Below are 17,067 nucleotides of genomic sequence, written 5' to 3' on the forward strand. Positions count from 1 at the left end.
TGTTGGTCAGGTATTGTGGGATGGTTGTTGTTGGTCAGGTGTTGTGGGATAGTTGTTGTTGGTCAGGTATTGTAGGATAGTTGTTGGTCAGGTGTTGTGGGATGGTTGTTGTTGGTCAGGTATTGCGGTTGTTGTTGGTCAGGTGTTGTGGGATAGTTGTTGCTGGTCAGGTATTGTAGTTGTTGTTGGTCAGGTGTTGTGGGATAGTTGTTGTTAGTCAGGTGTTGTGGGATAGTTGTTGTTCAGGTGTTGTGGGATAGTTGTTGGTGGTGGGTGTTGGTCAGGTATTGTGAGTTGTTGGTCGGAGGTATTGTAGGATGGTTGTTGTTGGTCAGGTGTTGTGGGATAGTTGTTGGTCAGGTATTGTAGGATGGTTGTTGTTGGTCAGGTGTTGTGGGATAGTTGTTGTTGTTGGTCAGGTATTGTAGTTGTTGGGGATCAGGTATTGCAGTTGTTGTTGGTCGGTGTTGTGGGATGGTTGTTGTTGGTCAGGTATTGTGGTTGTTGTTGGTCAGGGTTTTGGGATAGTTGTTGTTGGTCAGGTATTGTAGGATAGTTGTTGCTGGTCAGGTGTTGTGGGATAGTTGTTGTTGGTCAGGTATTGTAGTTGTTGGGGATCAGGTATTGCAGTTGTTGTTGGCCAGGTGTTGTGGGATAGTTGTTGTTGGTCAGGTATTGTAGGATAGTTGTTGGTCAGGTATTGCAATTGTTGTTGGTCAGGTGTTGTGGGATAGTTGTTGCTGGTCAGGTATTGTAGTTGTTGTTGGTTAGGTGTTGTGGGATAGTTGTTGGTCAGGTATTGAAGGATGGTTGTTGTTGGTCAGGTGTTGTGGGATAGTTGTTGTTGGTCAGGTATTGTGGGATAGTTTTTGCTGGTCAGGTATTGCAATTGTTGTTGGTCAGGTATTGTAGGATAGTTGTTGTTGGTCGGGTGTTGTGGGATAGTTGTTGTTGGTCAGGTGTTGTGGGATAGTTGTTGTTGGTCAGGTGTTGTGGGATAGTTGTTGTTGGTCAGGTGTTGTGGGATAGTTGTTGTTGAGTGGTGTTGTGGATAATTGTTGTTGGTCAGGTGTTGTGGGATAGTTGTTGGTCAGGTATTGTAGGATAGTTGTTGTTGGTCAGGTGTTGTAGGATTAGTTGTTGTTGGTCAGGTGTTGTGGGATAGTTGTTGGCCAGGTATTGTGGGATAGTTGTTGTTGGTCAGGTGTTGTGGGATAGTTGTTGTTGGTCGGGTATTGTAGGGATGGTTGTTGTTGGTCAGGTGTTGTGGGATAGTTGTTGTTGGTCAGGTGTTGTTGGATGGTTGTTGTTGGTCAGGTGTTGTGGGATGGTTGTTGTTGGTCAGGTGTTGTGGGATAGTTGTTGTTGGTCAGGTATTGTGGGATAGTTGTTGCTGGTCAGGTATTGCAATTGTTGTTGGTCAGGTATTGTAGGATAGTTGTTGGTCAGGTGTTGTGGGATAGTTGTTGTTGGTCAGGTGTTGTTGGATAGTTGTTGTGGGATAGTTGTTGTTGGTCAGGTGTTGTAGGATTAGTTGTTGTTGGTCAGGTGTTGTGGGATAGTTGTTGTTGGTCAGGTATTTTAGGATGGTTGTTGTTGGTCAGGTATTGTGGGATAGTTGTTGTTGGTCAGGTGTTGTAGGATTAGTTGTTGTTGGTCAGGTGTTGTGGGATAGTTGTTGTGGGATAGTTGTTGTTGGCCAGGTATTGTGGGATAGTTGTTGTTGGTCAGGTGTTGTGGGATGGTTGTTGTTGGTCAGGTGTTGTGGGATGGTTGTTGTGGGATAGTTGTTGTGGGATAGTTGTTGTTGGCCAGGTATTGTGGGATAGTTGTTGTTGGTCAGGTGTTGTGGGATAGTTGTTGTTGGTCAGGTATTGTAGGATAGTTGTTGTTGGTCAGGTGTTGTGGGATAGTTGTTGTTGGTCAGGTGTTGTGAATATTTGTTATGGTGGTGACCAGGTGTTGTTGGTCAGGTGTTGTAGGATAGTTGTTGGAGGTTGTCAGGTGTTGTCGGATAGTTGGTGGTGGTGGTGAGATGTTGTAGGATAGTTGTTGTTGGTGGTGGTGGTGGTCAGGTGCTGTGGGATAGTTGGTGGTGGTGGTGGTGGTCAGGTGCTGTGGGATAGTTGGTGGTGGTGGTCGGTGCTGGGATAGTTGCTGTTGGTCAAGTGTTGTGAGAGTTGTTAGTCAAGTATGGTATAGTTAGTTGTTGATTAAGTGATGAGTGATAGTTGTTTTTGGTAAAATGTGGATAGTTGGTGGTGGCCAAGCTGTAGCTTGTCACGTAGTTCTGTAATGAGCCAGTTGTTGTTCACGTGGGAATTTACTGTATCAGCATTTGGGATTGCAGTAGTTACGTGGAATGGTTGTCATAGTATCCTTCTGGATCAGCTGTAAGATAGGGATGGTGACTGAGGGTTATGTTGTGAGGCGGTGACAACGATCAGGTAGGTGGAGCTACAGTGTGACGAAGTATTTGTTGATATTTTGGATATGTTGTAAAGGTCATGTGATTAACAATTACGTAGACAACACTTTTTAGTTATAAACTTTGAGGTTTGTTGCATATCGCCGCGGTGACTGGAGTCCACGTGGTCAGTGTTGTTGTAAATTAACTAACGTTACACCAACGCATTTATCCGCTGTCACAATGGGCATGTTGGATCGAACTTAATGAACTGGGGGTGATAAAGATATACATTGCTGTCTGACCAACACTGAATGGTGCACAGCTGAAGAACAAGTACACGAATATATTTCAGATTATTTTTTTTCAAATCCCACAGATTCCGTGAGAACGAACGTCAATATGTAACTTGCGACACACAGGTGTACCGATAATCTGCACGATATCCTTAACCCTTTAACTTGTATCGGGTCTGCACGATATATATACTATATATATATATATATATATATATATATATATATATATATATATATATATATATATATATATATATATATATATATATATATATATATATATATATATATATATATATATATATATATATATATATATATATATATATATATATATATATATATATATATATATATATATATATATATATATATACACTGAAGTAGTTATATCATAAAATAGTTTCGGCAGTTCTTTACCCTTCATATTACGAGCAAACCCCTGGGTGACAATCAGATCAATCACACTGTCAATGCTGTCAATGCTTACAACCCTAAAGTACCTCAACAGACTACAGCCTTGTCCATCTCGTATTATTTAAATACAATACTGTAACTTCACTCTCTCATGCGCACACACACACACATATTTATCTTACCCACGTTTTCATTGTGGATCTACATAAAAAAAAAATATATAATATATATATATATATATATATATATATATATATATATATATATATATATATATATATATATATATATATATATATTAATTTACGCTTTGTCCAACAGCTGCTGAATATTTACGAACTTCCGTTATGTCCACTGGTTAATAAAATCAATTATTTTTGTAGGGCCAAACCTAGTGGTCCAGTGACTTCTAAACCAATTCATCTTGATATGACTTCCAGACCAGCGCCGAACCTGACGATATTTAGATTTGGTAATGGCAGCAGGCTAGAACTTCTTTGACCCGGGGTGACCCTTGGCCACTTACTAGCTTGTTATGACTCGAGACTATCACCCGTCTAATACCATACCTCTTTGGCTTAACATGACACTTGACTCGTACTCCCAAGACACCAGTCTAGTGACAACTTGACTTGAACCTAGATTCCTACACCCGGTGACCTATGACCGTGAACTAGTGACCTTGTATGACACTACACAGTATCAGCGTCTCCCTCTTCCTCTGCAACCTTGCCCCAATAGAAAGTCTTAACAATCTACTTACTCGTCAAAATCTACCGAAATGAACCTCAAAATTTACAAAATTAAATCCGCGATATGGCATGAACTAAAGTGTTTTTTTTTACCATCCAGATTTTATGTAAAAAAAAATGTTATTTGAAATTCGGTTGTAAGTTTAGGTTTGACACACTGAATTAGATTAATACGGTGCCATCACATCAGGTCCTAATAATTGCACCAATGCCTAAGATTTTGTATGTATTTAATCTGGTTTCAAAAACAAAACTAATTTCATAAGCCCTGAAATTTCTATGGACATCTTTCTGGTGAATTAAGAAACACCAGGCCTGCCTTACTCTGCTTGAGAACCAATTTGATATACCTGTACTCTACATTATGTAAACATGCACCACTCGTATCGGCCAGTCACTAATACTTGTTGATGCAGTGTTCGACACGTTTCCAAATTCAGTACTCGTTACCGTGTTCAATGCCCAGTGCATAATCTCATCCAACTTGCCAACTGACAATCTGGGTAAACACTGAGTTAACCAGTAAGTTACATAATGCATTTATCGTGAGGAAGGATGTGCTGGGCGATAAGCGTTCAGGGGGGCTCAGCTAGCCATTGTACAAATGAATCACATGGTGGCGATCTGAGAATCATGCATTTACTCACTTCCTCAGCCCTTTAACAACACAATAACACACAGCTCAATGCACTAATATGAGGAAAGTGATTGTTGGAATCGCCAGAAGGTGCAACTTACCTGAATCAGTGAAGAAAGAGACCATAATCCATGTCCTCAGTACAAGTTATCCCATCCACGGTTAACCTACACACAGCGTATTCCACCCGCAAGGGAACCTCGCCTTAATATTAATTTCTTATAGATTCAGGCACTATCGCACTTCAAACTCATCCACTTTTTACACTCAATGCCTCACTTAAACTTTTAATACACTTGTTCAGCGGTATTTTCCTTTAATCTACCTTCCTCTCACAGAAGCTCAGGCGAGAAGCACTACACAGACACTCCCGGGCGCCTCGGTCACAAACACTAACACTAGTCGCCACATCTGACAACGTCGCACACCACTTACGGTCACGTGACTCCACCGCCTCCTCTGATTGGCCACCGCTGTCCACTCAATATGGCGGGAAAACATCACAGAAAGCCGACATTCAAAAAGGAACCTCAAGCTCACTCACATTCTTTGTGATTGACTGCGTGTCAACGGCTTCGTTACTTTTGATATCAACGTATTGAGATTAATCAATAAATATGATAAAAACTGATAATTTAGAAAGATTTAACTGGAAATCCCATGTTTATTTCTTCTTTAATCTCCCTGTCTTATCTCCATTACAATCATTTACAAAATCGTGGGCCATCAGTCACCAATAGAGGATCTTAGTAACGGAGGCGCTGATTGGCTGGGAGCGCCTTCCACACGGGCTTGTTTAATAATAGAACCAATGGCGTCCCTCGGTGGTCCTGGCAGCGGCTGGTAGATTCACCTCCCCACTCATCACTGCGCAACTACTAATTATTAACTTATTTCTTCTATTAGTGCTTCTATTACGTATCTACAGATTTACTAAAAATAATTATTAATCTCAAAAGTAATTATATTAAGGTTATTAAAGGACATATTACTTTAGGCATTAAAAGTCAGTTGTTGAGTGGGGGAACAGCTCTCAGATGTAAACAAAACATTGGAACAGCTGAGAGGAGTCGCAGCTGCACGAGACGACTTAACAACCTACATATTATCGTTGTTATATAGTTATTGATAGAGTTTTATATAGTTTAATTTAATTATTAGTTACCAATAAACAAGTGAACATGAACAACCAAGCCAAACCATTCAGGGAAAGGCGAAATTTCGGTAAGTAAACATTTGAAGGCTTTTACGTTCTTTGTCCATCACCATTTTCTCAAGTGCGTCATCGTCTGATAACATGACCAAATTGTCGTTAATATTACCTAAAGCTATCTGAGGACGTGATCCAAAGCACGGTATTTCATTGACCATGCCTGATAAAACTTTCAGAATCTCAGAATTAAATGTTATGTGTTAATTCTAGTACAATATTCCAACGCAGTTAGTTATAATATTGAAGGTCCAACAATGATGAAATATTTACGGCCTACATATACTTTTATGATCAGAGATTGACTTACTTTAGCTGTGTTTAATGGTGAGAGAACACATCCTGTTTAATCATAAAAATATTAATGGAAAAAATGGCTATTACGTTTCTTGGAGTTGATAGACAATTCTGATCTCCCTGTTTTTAGTATATTAATACCTCCCATGTGTGCTATATATGCCATTAAAGCTCTGATCTAGGCAGTTATGAAGTCTAATTCCGTCATGGTGAATGCTTATCTTGCACTTCTTTAACTGAGCTAAATCAAACATATTTTACCAAATTATATAACAAAGTATAATCTAAGATATAGAAATTTTCTGTCATGCTCACACTATTCAAATTGGTTTGTTTTCTTGGGAGATTTTTCTGATTGTTTTAATGAGTTTTCTGCCAATCTGGTGGGGAAGTAAGGAAAAATGAGTTAATCTCAGTAGCTTACAGTGTGTGAGATGTTTGTGTTCAGTGTTCCAGGACTATAACTCAAGACTGCCACTTTTTCCATTGCACTATGACTTGTTCTAGCTAAAATCAAACACATTTTATTGAAGGGAAACTTTTTCGGATTGAGAATTGTAAACTTGCAACAATTTGCCAGCATTGTGACGATACTGAGTATGAGCTCTTTCAAGACCATATTATACACTTGACCAACACTGGAACAGGTCGAGATACATTCAGGAGCCGGTGCATGCCCAGTACTTACCAACAGTGCGTAACAGACATGACCGACCCCCCAAGCGGCTAATGTGCTGATTGGTGTTGAAGAGGATAAAATTAAATAAAAGATGGTTTTTGTTTACTAATCACTGCTGAGAATGCAGAAGTTACATCCTATTTGCCATTTTATAAGTAAATTTAAAGTTTTATTTTTTTGTTCCTTCACTGGATTTGTTCTAATAAAACATTATAGATTTTTTTAAACAAACAACTCAGTATTGTACACCTGTGCTTAAAAAGTTGCAAGGTAGTGTGGGTTAGGTTTGCTTTGCCCATTTTCCCTGAGAGAATATTTGGAGAAAGTCCAAATCTTAGAATTATATTATAGAACTTGAAAAATAAAACAAAAACCACGATGGTAATCTCCATAATTGCCAGTGAAGTTTTATGATAATACAATACTGTACTTACTAATTATTACTATTAAAAAAAATCTTCCTCTGGTGGCAGGGTGTTGATCTGTCATTATACTTCAGTGTAAGATGAACAGATTTGTTGCCATTGTGTTTTATGTAATGACATCACTCCACGTGATACAGTATGCTAACGTTGAAAATGTATCAAGGAAATGTAAGGTTGTAATGGAAACACTTATGAACTAAACCAAAACTAATCTAGCTTTTTTTTTTAGGAGAAAGTTAGGTTGTAAGAAAAAATGCACATCAGTTATGATAAAGTAAAAAACATTTTAATGTAACTTAGATTTTTTAAACACCATGGACATTTGTACTGACAAATCTCATCACATTGTCTCTCGCAGTGGCAGATAACTTATGTTTGTCTCGCTAGAGGTTATGTTAGGTTTCTTGAGGATCATTCAGTCTTGGCCTTCACAACGGACTATGTGACGTGATTTGTCCATATAATTAGCCTTCTAAACATTTTCTAGATTGAACTTTAGCACTACAATAGTTTAGCCAGCCATGCATCTCTTTGTCTATACTATATTTGAAATATGGCTGACTGAATGAACACTAGTCATTCTACACACTTTAAATAGAACCATAATAATATATCTGCTTCAAGTCACCAGGTAAGACCTTTTGAAACAAAAATTCTTTAATTCTATTGAGTGATTGGCAAGGCATTTATTTACTAACTTGTATTATGCAGTGTTGTATTTTGTTCAAAATCATAGATCAAAGATAGTTTGTTTTTATTTGTTAGTGGAACAAAAGCTGCATTGCAAGTAACTCAGATGCAAGTTAATTGTAGTATATATTTCAATGAAAATGAAATACTGTAACTGGTACAGTACAGCACATAGCTGTATACAGTACTGTACTCTACTGTATTTCCTTCCATCACCAATAGTTTTTACTGTTTAAGGTTGGTAAAATTCAGTGCAATAAAGTGGCATCAGTAGTGCTAGTACAGGTACTGTACAATGTACTGTATAATATAATACAGAAATTGCAAATTTGGTGAGAAAAAGGGAAAGGTGAGGCAGAATTATCTGTATAAAATGCTACGATTGCACGGACAAACCTTGATAAAGTTTACAGTCCTTGAGCCAGTTAAATGCTGGTTACAGAACTGTACTGTATACAGTACACGCACACACACACACCGACTTACGACGGGGTTAGGGACCGACATCCAGGTTGTAAGTCGGAAATGCTTAAATAACACATAGAAAATTGAAAATTTGGGTCTCTTTTTCTTCTCAGCATCACAAAACACCCACCTTTAAGCTTGCCAGCCATTTTAAAATGAATTACAGATGAAAATTTTGTCTATGCACTGACTTTGGGACTCAAAAATACATAATTTGACCACATTTTGGTGCGGGTGGACGTAAGTCGAGTCGGTCGTAAGTCGGGGACTATATATATATTATATATATACAGCTAGACCCCGACTTACGACGGGGTTAGGGACCCAAATCCGGGTCGTAAGTCCGAATGGTCGTAAGTCCGACATAGATAAAAAAAATAAATAAATAAATAAAAAATCTACAATGAAATACAGTACAGTGAAATTAATAAATAATAAGGAATGGATACAGTGTGACTGAGCACTTACCTTTAATGTAGTCAGCTGAATGCACATGGGGCCCCCATAATTTTCTAATTATACATGGAGACTACATAAACTGGAAACGTTTCGGTATAGAAAATGCGTGTGTCATTTGGGGGAAAAAAATGGTCACAACTGCGGCGGTCGTAAGTCCCGACGGTTGTAAGTCGAAGCAGTCGTAAGTATATATATATACAGCTAGACCCCGACTTACGACGGGGTTAGGGACCCAAATCCAGGTCGTAAGTCCGAATGGTCGTAAGTCCGACATAGATAAAAAAATAAAATTTTAAATAAAAAATCTACAATGAAATACAGTACAGTGAAAGTAATAAATAATGAGGAATGGATACGGTGTGACTGAGCACTTACCTTTAATCTAGTCAGCTGAATGCACACAGAGCCCCCATAATTTTCTAATTATACATGGAGACTACATTAACTGGAAACGTTTCGGTATAGAAAATGCGTGTCATTTTGAAAAAAAAAATGAAAAAAAAATGGTCACAACTGCGGCGGTCGTAGGTCCCGTCGGTCGTAAGTTGGGGTCTAGTTGTGTATATATATATATATACACATACATACTTGACATTGTTTACTGATATTTTTGAGTCCGCCTTAGGCTTTCTGCCGTGTTGATGAACTTTTCAACCTAAAACAGTACTGTACTGTAAAAGCTTTGTCATCCAGCAATAGGGGGTGCCAGTTAATCAAATGCTGTATGGTGGTTAATCTCATTTGTAATTTAACAGAATTTCTCTTACCAAAGGAATACTAGTATTGTACAGTACAGTAAACCCTTGTTAGGTTCCAAGGAATGGCATGAATAGGCAAAATCGCAAATAGCAACTTGTACTAGCTTAGTGCACTACTGTATACCTATACCAAACAACCAACCAGCCACGGCAGCACTCATCCCCTCTTTTAACTTATCTAATAATTCAGCTTTATTTGTACATGTACTTTAACTGAATTCAGAACTTCTTGGTTGCGTGGAAGTCTTTGTCACATGGAATACATAAGGCAGCACCACACTTCTTGCGCCAAGTTGCCATATCTTTGCTCTGTGGTTCACAGTGGTTGGCTGGGAGGGGAGGAAATGCCAGTCTGTAAGCCTATCACTGTCCTCACCACCTCAGCAAATTTGACATCATCTGGGTTGTTTCCTCATCATTGTCTTTGTTACCCAATACTGTACTATATCAATGCCACACAAATCAAGCAACTCTTGATGAACAGCACTTACTGTCAAGGAAATGCCTTCACTTGCACTTGGGTATGGAGGAGTGAGGTGGGTCATAAGGACTTGTATCCTTCACAATATCTGACGGGTAACTGACCATGAGGCACAAGTCTTTAGACAAATACACATGAGTTGAGTTGTCAGTTACACAAATTTCTCATACAAAGGATTTCCTCCCGCCTGGACATTCAAAATATGCCGCAAAAATTAAGAACGTTCGGGAAAGTCACCTGGGGTCGCTTAGGTGAACGTTTAGGAACGTCACCTGGGGTTTAAAGGTTAATGAATTTTACTATGTGGCTAGTTTCCGTATTGTGAAAATACCCACTTAGTGGCTGGAACCCATACATCCATACTGTTTTTTTATTATTATTCAAACACAACTTGGACCCAAGCAATTTGAATTATCAAGGTGTAACTGTTACGTCTTCTAAAAAAAAGTGCATAGATGAAATTTGTAGGGGTAGAAGTAATACTGTAATATACAGTACAGTGGTCCCTCGGTTAATGAACACAATTCGTTCCAGAAGGTTGTTCGTTAACCGAAACCATTGTTTCAATGGGATTTTGGGTAATTGGTTCCAGCTCACCGAAAATTACATACAAACTAAAAATAAATGCAGTCAAGTACACTTACTTTGAGGTGTGCATGTAGAAGGCTCCTGGTTGATGATGATGATGGAAATTAGAATGGGGGTGGAGGAGAAGGGAGAAGAGAAGGCATTGGGGTGGAAGAGAAGTCACTCCAGGCTGCCATTTCACCCATAAAATTTTAGTTCACTTGGTGTAATTCAAGATTATTTTCTTTAAATCAACACTGCACTGCATTATATATTGTCACTATGTAAAATAAACTTCAGAATGACCAATAATTGTACAGTACTGGAAAAATGTAAAAATAGTTTATGTTCAAGAAAGTCTCAAGCAAGAAGCTTCCTCTACTGAGCAGGGACACACACTGATGCCATTTTGGGCAAGGTAGGTTAGATACCAGGTAGCCTCACTCCCATAGGCTCTACGCTAATGAAAATAAATTTGAAATTATTATTTATGTATTTTTGAAGGCTTATGATGGTATTAAGAGTTGTACAATAAATGTCTGGAATGGAGATTTTTTTGTTTTATTTTAATTGGAGCCACAGATTAAATATATAAAACAAATATAAATATCTTTCTTGTGACGCTTGCGACCGCTGGATTCAATCCAACGTTGCTGATTGGCTAGCGATGACATCACTTATTAAGCTCCGCCCACTTCGTTACATCAAACAGTAGAAGCGGGATATTTACAAGTGAAAGTGGAGTGTTTTTCTTTTATAACAATGATTTATTGCGCTGTAGCCACCTGCTAGTATATTTTGATTAGAGAAAGAATCTATACAGATAATAATACCACAATATTACAAACGCATGAAGTGACAAAAGGGACGTGGTTTAGCGATTTCGAGAGTAGAGTTGCCAATTAGTGATTTCTTATGGGCCTGCGTGAGGCTACCTGGTATCTACCTACCTTGATTTTGGGTGTGTTGAGTGGCTGTTTGGCATGCTAAAAACTAGTTCCCTGTACTTCAATTATGTTAAATAATTGTTAAAATGACTAAAAGCTGTAATATAAGACTTGGATAATTATTGAATAGTACAACCTTCTTGATATTTACTCAAATGGTAACGAATTTAAGCCCTAAAACCGATTACTGTATTGGCGGACTAATACTACAGCTGGTGAGCAGGCGAAAACATGTTGGGAAAAATTTGTAAGGAATTTGTCAACCGAAATTTTTTCGTTAACCGAAGTGAAGAATCTTATGGAAGGTAATTTGTTAACCGAAATTTCATAAACCGAGGCATTCGTTAACAGAGGGATCAGTGTACTGCAGTGCAATATATTACTGTACTGTACATTTGGGTGAAACTGGCCTCTGGCAGGAACTTAGTTTGTGAAGATACTGTACAGTACAGTACTGTATTGTATTAACTACTCCTTGTAGAAACTGAAATATAAGTCAAACTGATTATGCTTGCAGCCCAGCGTCAGCGAGACGTGGAACAAATCAGGGAACAACATCCAAATAAAATCCCAGTGATCATAGAGAGATATCCTGGCGAGAGACATCTCCCTCTGCTTGACAAAACTAAATTCCTTGTTCCGGACCACGTCACCATGGGAGAGCTTGTCAAGATTATAAGGTCAGTAATACCTGTAAATGTGTTTTGATAATTATACAGTTTATAGGTCACTAATGAGTAGTCATTTAGGATCTGCTATCTAGAATGTTAAGAGGATAAAACTGTTGTAAAATTGTATTCTTAGATTTTCAGTTTAGTTAATTATTTTTCCATTATTGAGAAATCTGGTTTTCTCGAAGATGGTTTCTGCTCAGCAGATAATTTAATATTGTACTTAAATCCCTTTGTAATAGGCGGCGTCTGCAACTACATCCAACTCAAGCATTCTTCCTCCTCATCAACCAACGTGCCCTTGCCAACGTCTCCAACACTCTTGCTCAGGTACATCACACATTTAATATTTATACTTGATATAGAATGGTTTAATTTAGTAGTGAACTGTACTGTATATTGTTTTGACATCTGGAGGATTAAATTGAAAGTCCTCTGAAGTTTCTTGCAGGTCAGATGATCATGTCTAGGTGACATTCACACTGCAAACAGGTTTTATTGTATTGTGCATCAGGATGGACCTGTAGTCGTAAGAACATTTTATTGTAGAGATGAAAGAGATTTCTAAAAAGAGCTAAGGGAAGGAGAATTCTGGTAATAAGTTACAGAGAAAGGGAGAATTAAAGTTGGGAGGTACAGATGCCTGACTATTTTGCAGGTGTATGAGCAACATCGCCACGAAGACGGGTTCCTGTACATGGTTTACGCCTCACAGGAGGTATTTGGACAATGATCTTCCCATTCTTCAGTATTTCACCACTTACCAGCAGACCATCACATCACACATCTCACTTATTTGTTATCTGGTACTGTACTGTACATACAAATAGCTTGTTGGTGTTCTCATAGTTATCATTCAGAGGTGTGCAAATGGCTGGCAGAGTTACTCCCACAGGAGATTAGGCCATTTCACCAGTAATTAGAATTTTATCCATTTCAACGAGAAAGAAAAAAAATTGTCAAGTGGAAGGTTTTTGGTATTAAAGTTACTTCTTTTTGGCTCAGTAGTGAAGAAAAAATAAATTGAAAAGAATTGGGTATTGGGAGTACTGTATTGACAAAACCTGCAGCTATGAATTTGAATATCCCAGAACGAATATGTACTACGTTCGCAGTATCCTGATCTTACACAGTAAATGTGATGTTACACAGTAAGCGTGATAGCAGTACTAGAAATAGTTTTAGTGATTGGGTGAGGTGTATAGGTAGTCTAAGTGTCAACAAAGGCATTAATTTAAAATGACTCACAGTGCAACCAATTAGGGTGTGTATTGTATACTCTGGAGGTGACAGTTTACATGTTGCAACCAGTGTCTTTGTTACATAACTGTTGCAAGGAGGATGGTTTCTGAGCAGCACATCATATACAGTATTGGAGGGATGGTACTGTACTTCCTTATGTGTCATATGTTGCATGACTGCTGTATCCCCTTACTATAGGTGGGTGATAAGATATTACTACTACTGTATATGTAAATTTATGTAGAGGAAAGCCACCTTTCAGTTTATATTCTAATGCTTAGAAGTGTTTTGCAATGTTTCATTTATATTACAGGATGTATGTTGCTTTCTTAGAGTGGATGATATGCAGAGTTCATTTTAATTTTTAACCAAATGTTTGGTGTTATTAGTTGTAGTTGACTTAATGAATATCTCTGTCTCTACTTGGAGCCTATTAGATGGAAGATAAATTGGTTGGTGTAAATTTTGTTTTTATGCCACCAACATACAATGTGTGAGATGTAACCTATAAGGGGTCGGTAGATTCAGCACCCCAGTTCATCTGTAAGAAATGTTATGTCTGTTCCCTAACTTAAGAAAGGCTTTACAGGTGAAAAGAAAGTTTGGTCAAGAGCCTCATATTATGAATATTTGGCCAGTTTCCATAATTAAAGTTTTTCAATTATATCAACCCATGTTAAAAGTACCATAGTGCTATCATACCTCTTGTAACAGACGATGAGATACGTTCTAGAGCTTGTTTGGCAAGTGAAATATCCGTTAGAAGAGGCCATATTATAACATGTTCTTGCTTATAGTGAAATTGTTTGAAATGATAAATAAATCCCTTTAAATACTTTTTTTTTTAGAGAGAATTACAAAATAATGATTAAATGTTCCAAAATAGGTCATAAACGTTAGAAAAAAGTTGCAGTTAATAGAGGGTCCCCGATTTATGAACACCCACCGATATGAACGACATCAAACTTTAAATTTACATTATTTTTTTTTAACTTTATTGTATTTTGTCATTCCTATTTCTTCTTTTGTCTTACATTAAGTGATTTTAGATGTACGGTATCGAAGGACTTAGGCCATGATATACCGTAGTGGGATTCTAAACGTTGTTATGTAAGTACGGTATGCACGTAGCATTTGTTCCGACTTACGTACAGGTCTGACTGAAGAACGTCCTCCGGAACCGAACTCATTCGCAACCTGGGGACCTCCTGTACCTAGAAATACAATTGAATTTCTGCCACCTCCGTATGAAAAGCAAACATTAAGTGGGAAGCAAACAACTCCACCACAACATTAATAAAACAACCAAAAATGACTGTCTCAAGGTGACAATGCTCAACTTACATATTCCATTGAAGACTTTATCATCATAAATGAACCTAAATTTAATAAGTAACACTCAACGGTTAATTTTTTCAGTGCTTACCGTGTAGTTTACTACCACTGCCTTGCTCCTGTTGCACACCTACTCCTTCCTGGCAACTGTGGGAGATGAGAAACAGCAGCTACTGATGGAAAGACGGGCTAGGTTGTGGCCCATTCTCCTCCTTTACAAAGAAGGAATTAAGGGTTAACTGTCTCTTGCCATTCATTTCTTTTCACGTAGCAGCTCCTCATAGTGGGCATATTCATTTTAGATTTATCTCTTCACACCATATTAGAGTCATTAAAGGGAATCATACAACATCCAGTAGGCATCAGTTAGTGTTTTTACTCTGGTTCAGTATCTTTGGTGTCTTCACTAGAATGGTGTTTGTCCAGCTCCTGCAGTTAAGCTGCTCCCTTGTGATGTCAGCAACTCCTCCTTCAACAAGTCCAGCTTGATTGGCTAGTTGGACAATGTCCCTGGTGATGTTTTCCTCCACATCAAAGCTTCTAAAATCGTGACACATTTTGCCACACTGCTCATACAGTTTTTGGTCATGTCTTCCCATGCTCTGCTAATGTTTTCAATAGCCATCTAGATATTAATTTTTTTTGCTCCAAAATTAGACCGTTGACTGTTGGTCAGGATCATCTGTTGTGATGAACAGCTGCATGTAAGTGTAGCAGAGGTAATTAAGTACTTCTTAAAGGTTTCAGTGAATCCTTGGTTCATTGGATGGATAAATGAAGTTGTGTTTGGTGGTAAGAACACAATCCCCACAGGAAGGACCATCTTTAAACAGTCTAGGTACTATGGGTGGCCAGGAGCATTAGCCATCACCAAAACAGATCTGGGTGCGAAATTTCTGTTTAAATGTGTCGGGGTAATCACGGGCTGCCTGATCAACAACACTTACAGATTCACCTGTGAGATGGATGATGTGAAGGTTACTATGACGCTTAAATTTCTCAAACCAGCCTTGACTGGCAATGAAATTTTCCATTGAAGATCCCTCACCTTCTTGAACCTGTATGTAGGTAAAAAGGTTCCTTCCCTTCTCCATAATAATAAGCTGACTTAAGGATATGTGGCATTGGTTCTGGTCTTCTGCCCACATATGTTCAGTCTGCTCTCCATCGTTTCGAGCAGCTTATTCCTTGTGTGGGAAACCTTCATTGCAACCAAGGATGTGGTAGACTGGCTGGTTCTTTTTATCTTCTCACTGTTATTGAGAATGGTTTTAGCAGTGGAGGAAGCCAAGCCAAGCAACCTACCAACGTTAACCTGACACTCACTTGCCTCAACCCTTCGTATCACTTTCATTTTAACATCCATAGTTATGATGTTCCTGGGCACCTTGGCTGGTTTATCAACACATGCACTCTGGGCATTTCCCAGACATAATGGGTATAAAATGTTCACAAAACTCATGTAGATAGTGAATATATGAAGAGATCTATCACAATGTTACAAACACGAATCTTGGCGGGCTACTGTTTATGTTTTGAGACGATCGCTGATTGGCCTAGAGGATGTAAATAGGAAAGACAGCAGTGGACTTTATCATTGGTTCATTTTCACTAATATTTGATTTATTTTTTTGTGTAATGAAACTATAAATACTATTACAGTATAGAGTATTTATTAAGAACACAAGAATGGAGGAAACTGCAGCGGGCCTATTGGCCCAAACTGGGCAGTCCCATTTACACCAAACCCCTATCGCTCACATATCCATCCAACCCATGTTTGAAGCTATCCAGTTTATTCGAGTTAATGATGATACTTGGTAACTTGTTTGACTCATCCATTATATTTCCAAACCAGTGTTTACCTATTTCGCGCCTAAATCTAAATTTGTCGAATTTAAAACCATTGTTACGAGTTCGCTCCTGGTTGGATAGTTTGAGTACCTTTGTAATGTCACCTTTGTTTAGCCCTGTCTTCCATTTATACACCAAGCATATCGCCTCTCACTCTATGTCTCTCGAGGGCATGCAAATTAAGATGTTTTAACCTGTCTCTGTACTTAAGGTTCCTAATGCCCGGGATTAGTCTGGTCATTCTCCTCTGAATTCTTTCTAGGGATTCTTTTTCCATTCTGTAGTACGGTGACCAGAATTGAACTGCATGATCCAAGTGAGGTCTCACACGCGCAAGATCTAGTTTTAGGATGACCTTGCTAATCTTGTAACTAACACTCCTTTGTATGAACCCAAGTGCTTTGTTAGCATTGTTTCGAGCTGTTAGCCTGTCTGTAAAATGGAATTTTGTTGGCCAAAGCTCTGTTAAAAGAGG

General features: G+C 38.4%; 1 protein-coding gene across 1 annotated transcript; it reads left to right on the plus strand.

Moving 5' to 3' along the window:
* The first annotated feature begins 5,533 nt into the window (after window positions 1-5,533).
* LOC121862360 (microtubule-associated proteins 1A/1B light chain 3A-like) lies at window positions 5,534-15,382 on the plus strand. The gene is made up of 4 exons (XM_042360599.1): window positions 5,534-5,736; window positions 12,008-12,170; window positions 12,404-12,491; window positions 12,820-15,382. The coding sequence occupies exons 1-4, from the start codon at window positions 5,694-5,696 to the stop codon at window positions 12,892-12,894; spliced, it is 369 nt and encodes a 122-aa protein (XP_042216533.1). The 5' UTR covers window positions 5,534-5,693; the 3' UTR covers window positions 12,895-15,382.
* Window positions 15,383-17,067: the final 1,685 nt, after the last annotated feature.

Source organism: Homarus americanus, unplaced genomic scaffold, assembly GCF_018991925.1.
Source record: "Homarus americanus isolate GMGI-L3 unplaced genomic scaffold, GMGI_Hamer_2.0 scaffold31037, whole genome shotgun sequence".
In the NCBI taxonomy this organism is placed as follows: domain Eukaryota; kingdom Metazoa; phylum Arthropoda; class Malacostraca; order Decapoda; family Nephropidae; genus Homarus; species Homarus americanus.

Bases quoted from the DNA above. Each gene is read 5' to 3' on its own strand.
- LOC121862360 (XM_042360599.1), top strand. From the start codon at position 5,694: ATGAACAACCAAGCCAAACCATTCAGGGAAAGGCGAAATTTCG. The intron at 12,171-12,403 runs GTCAGTAATACC...CCTTTGTAATAG, and splicing joins GAGCTTGTCAAGATTATAAG to GCGGCGTCTGCAACTACATC. The intron at 12,492-12,819 runs GTACATCACACA...ACTATTTTGCAG, and splicing joins TCTCCAACACTCTTGCTCAG to GTGTATGAGCAACATCGCCA.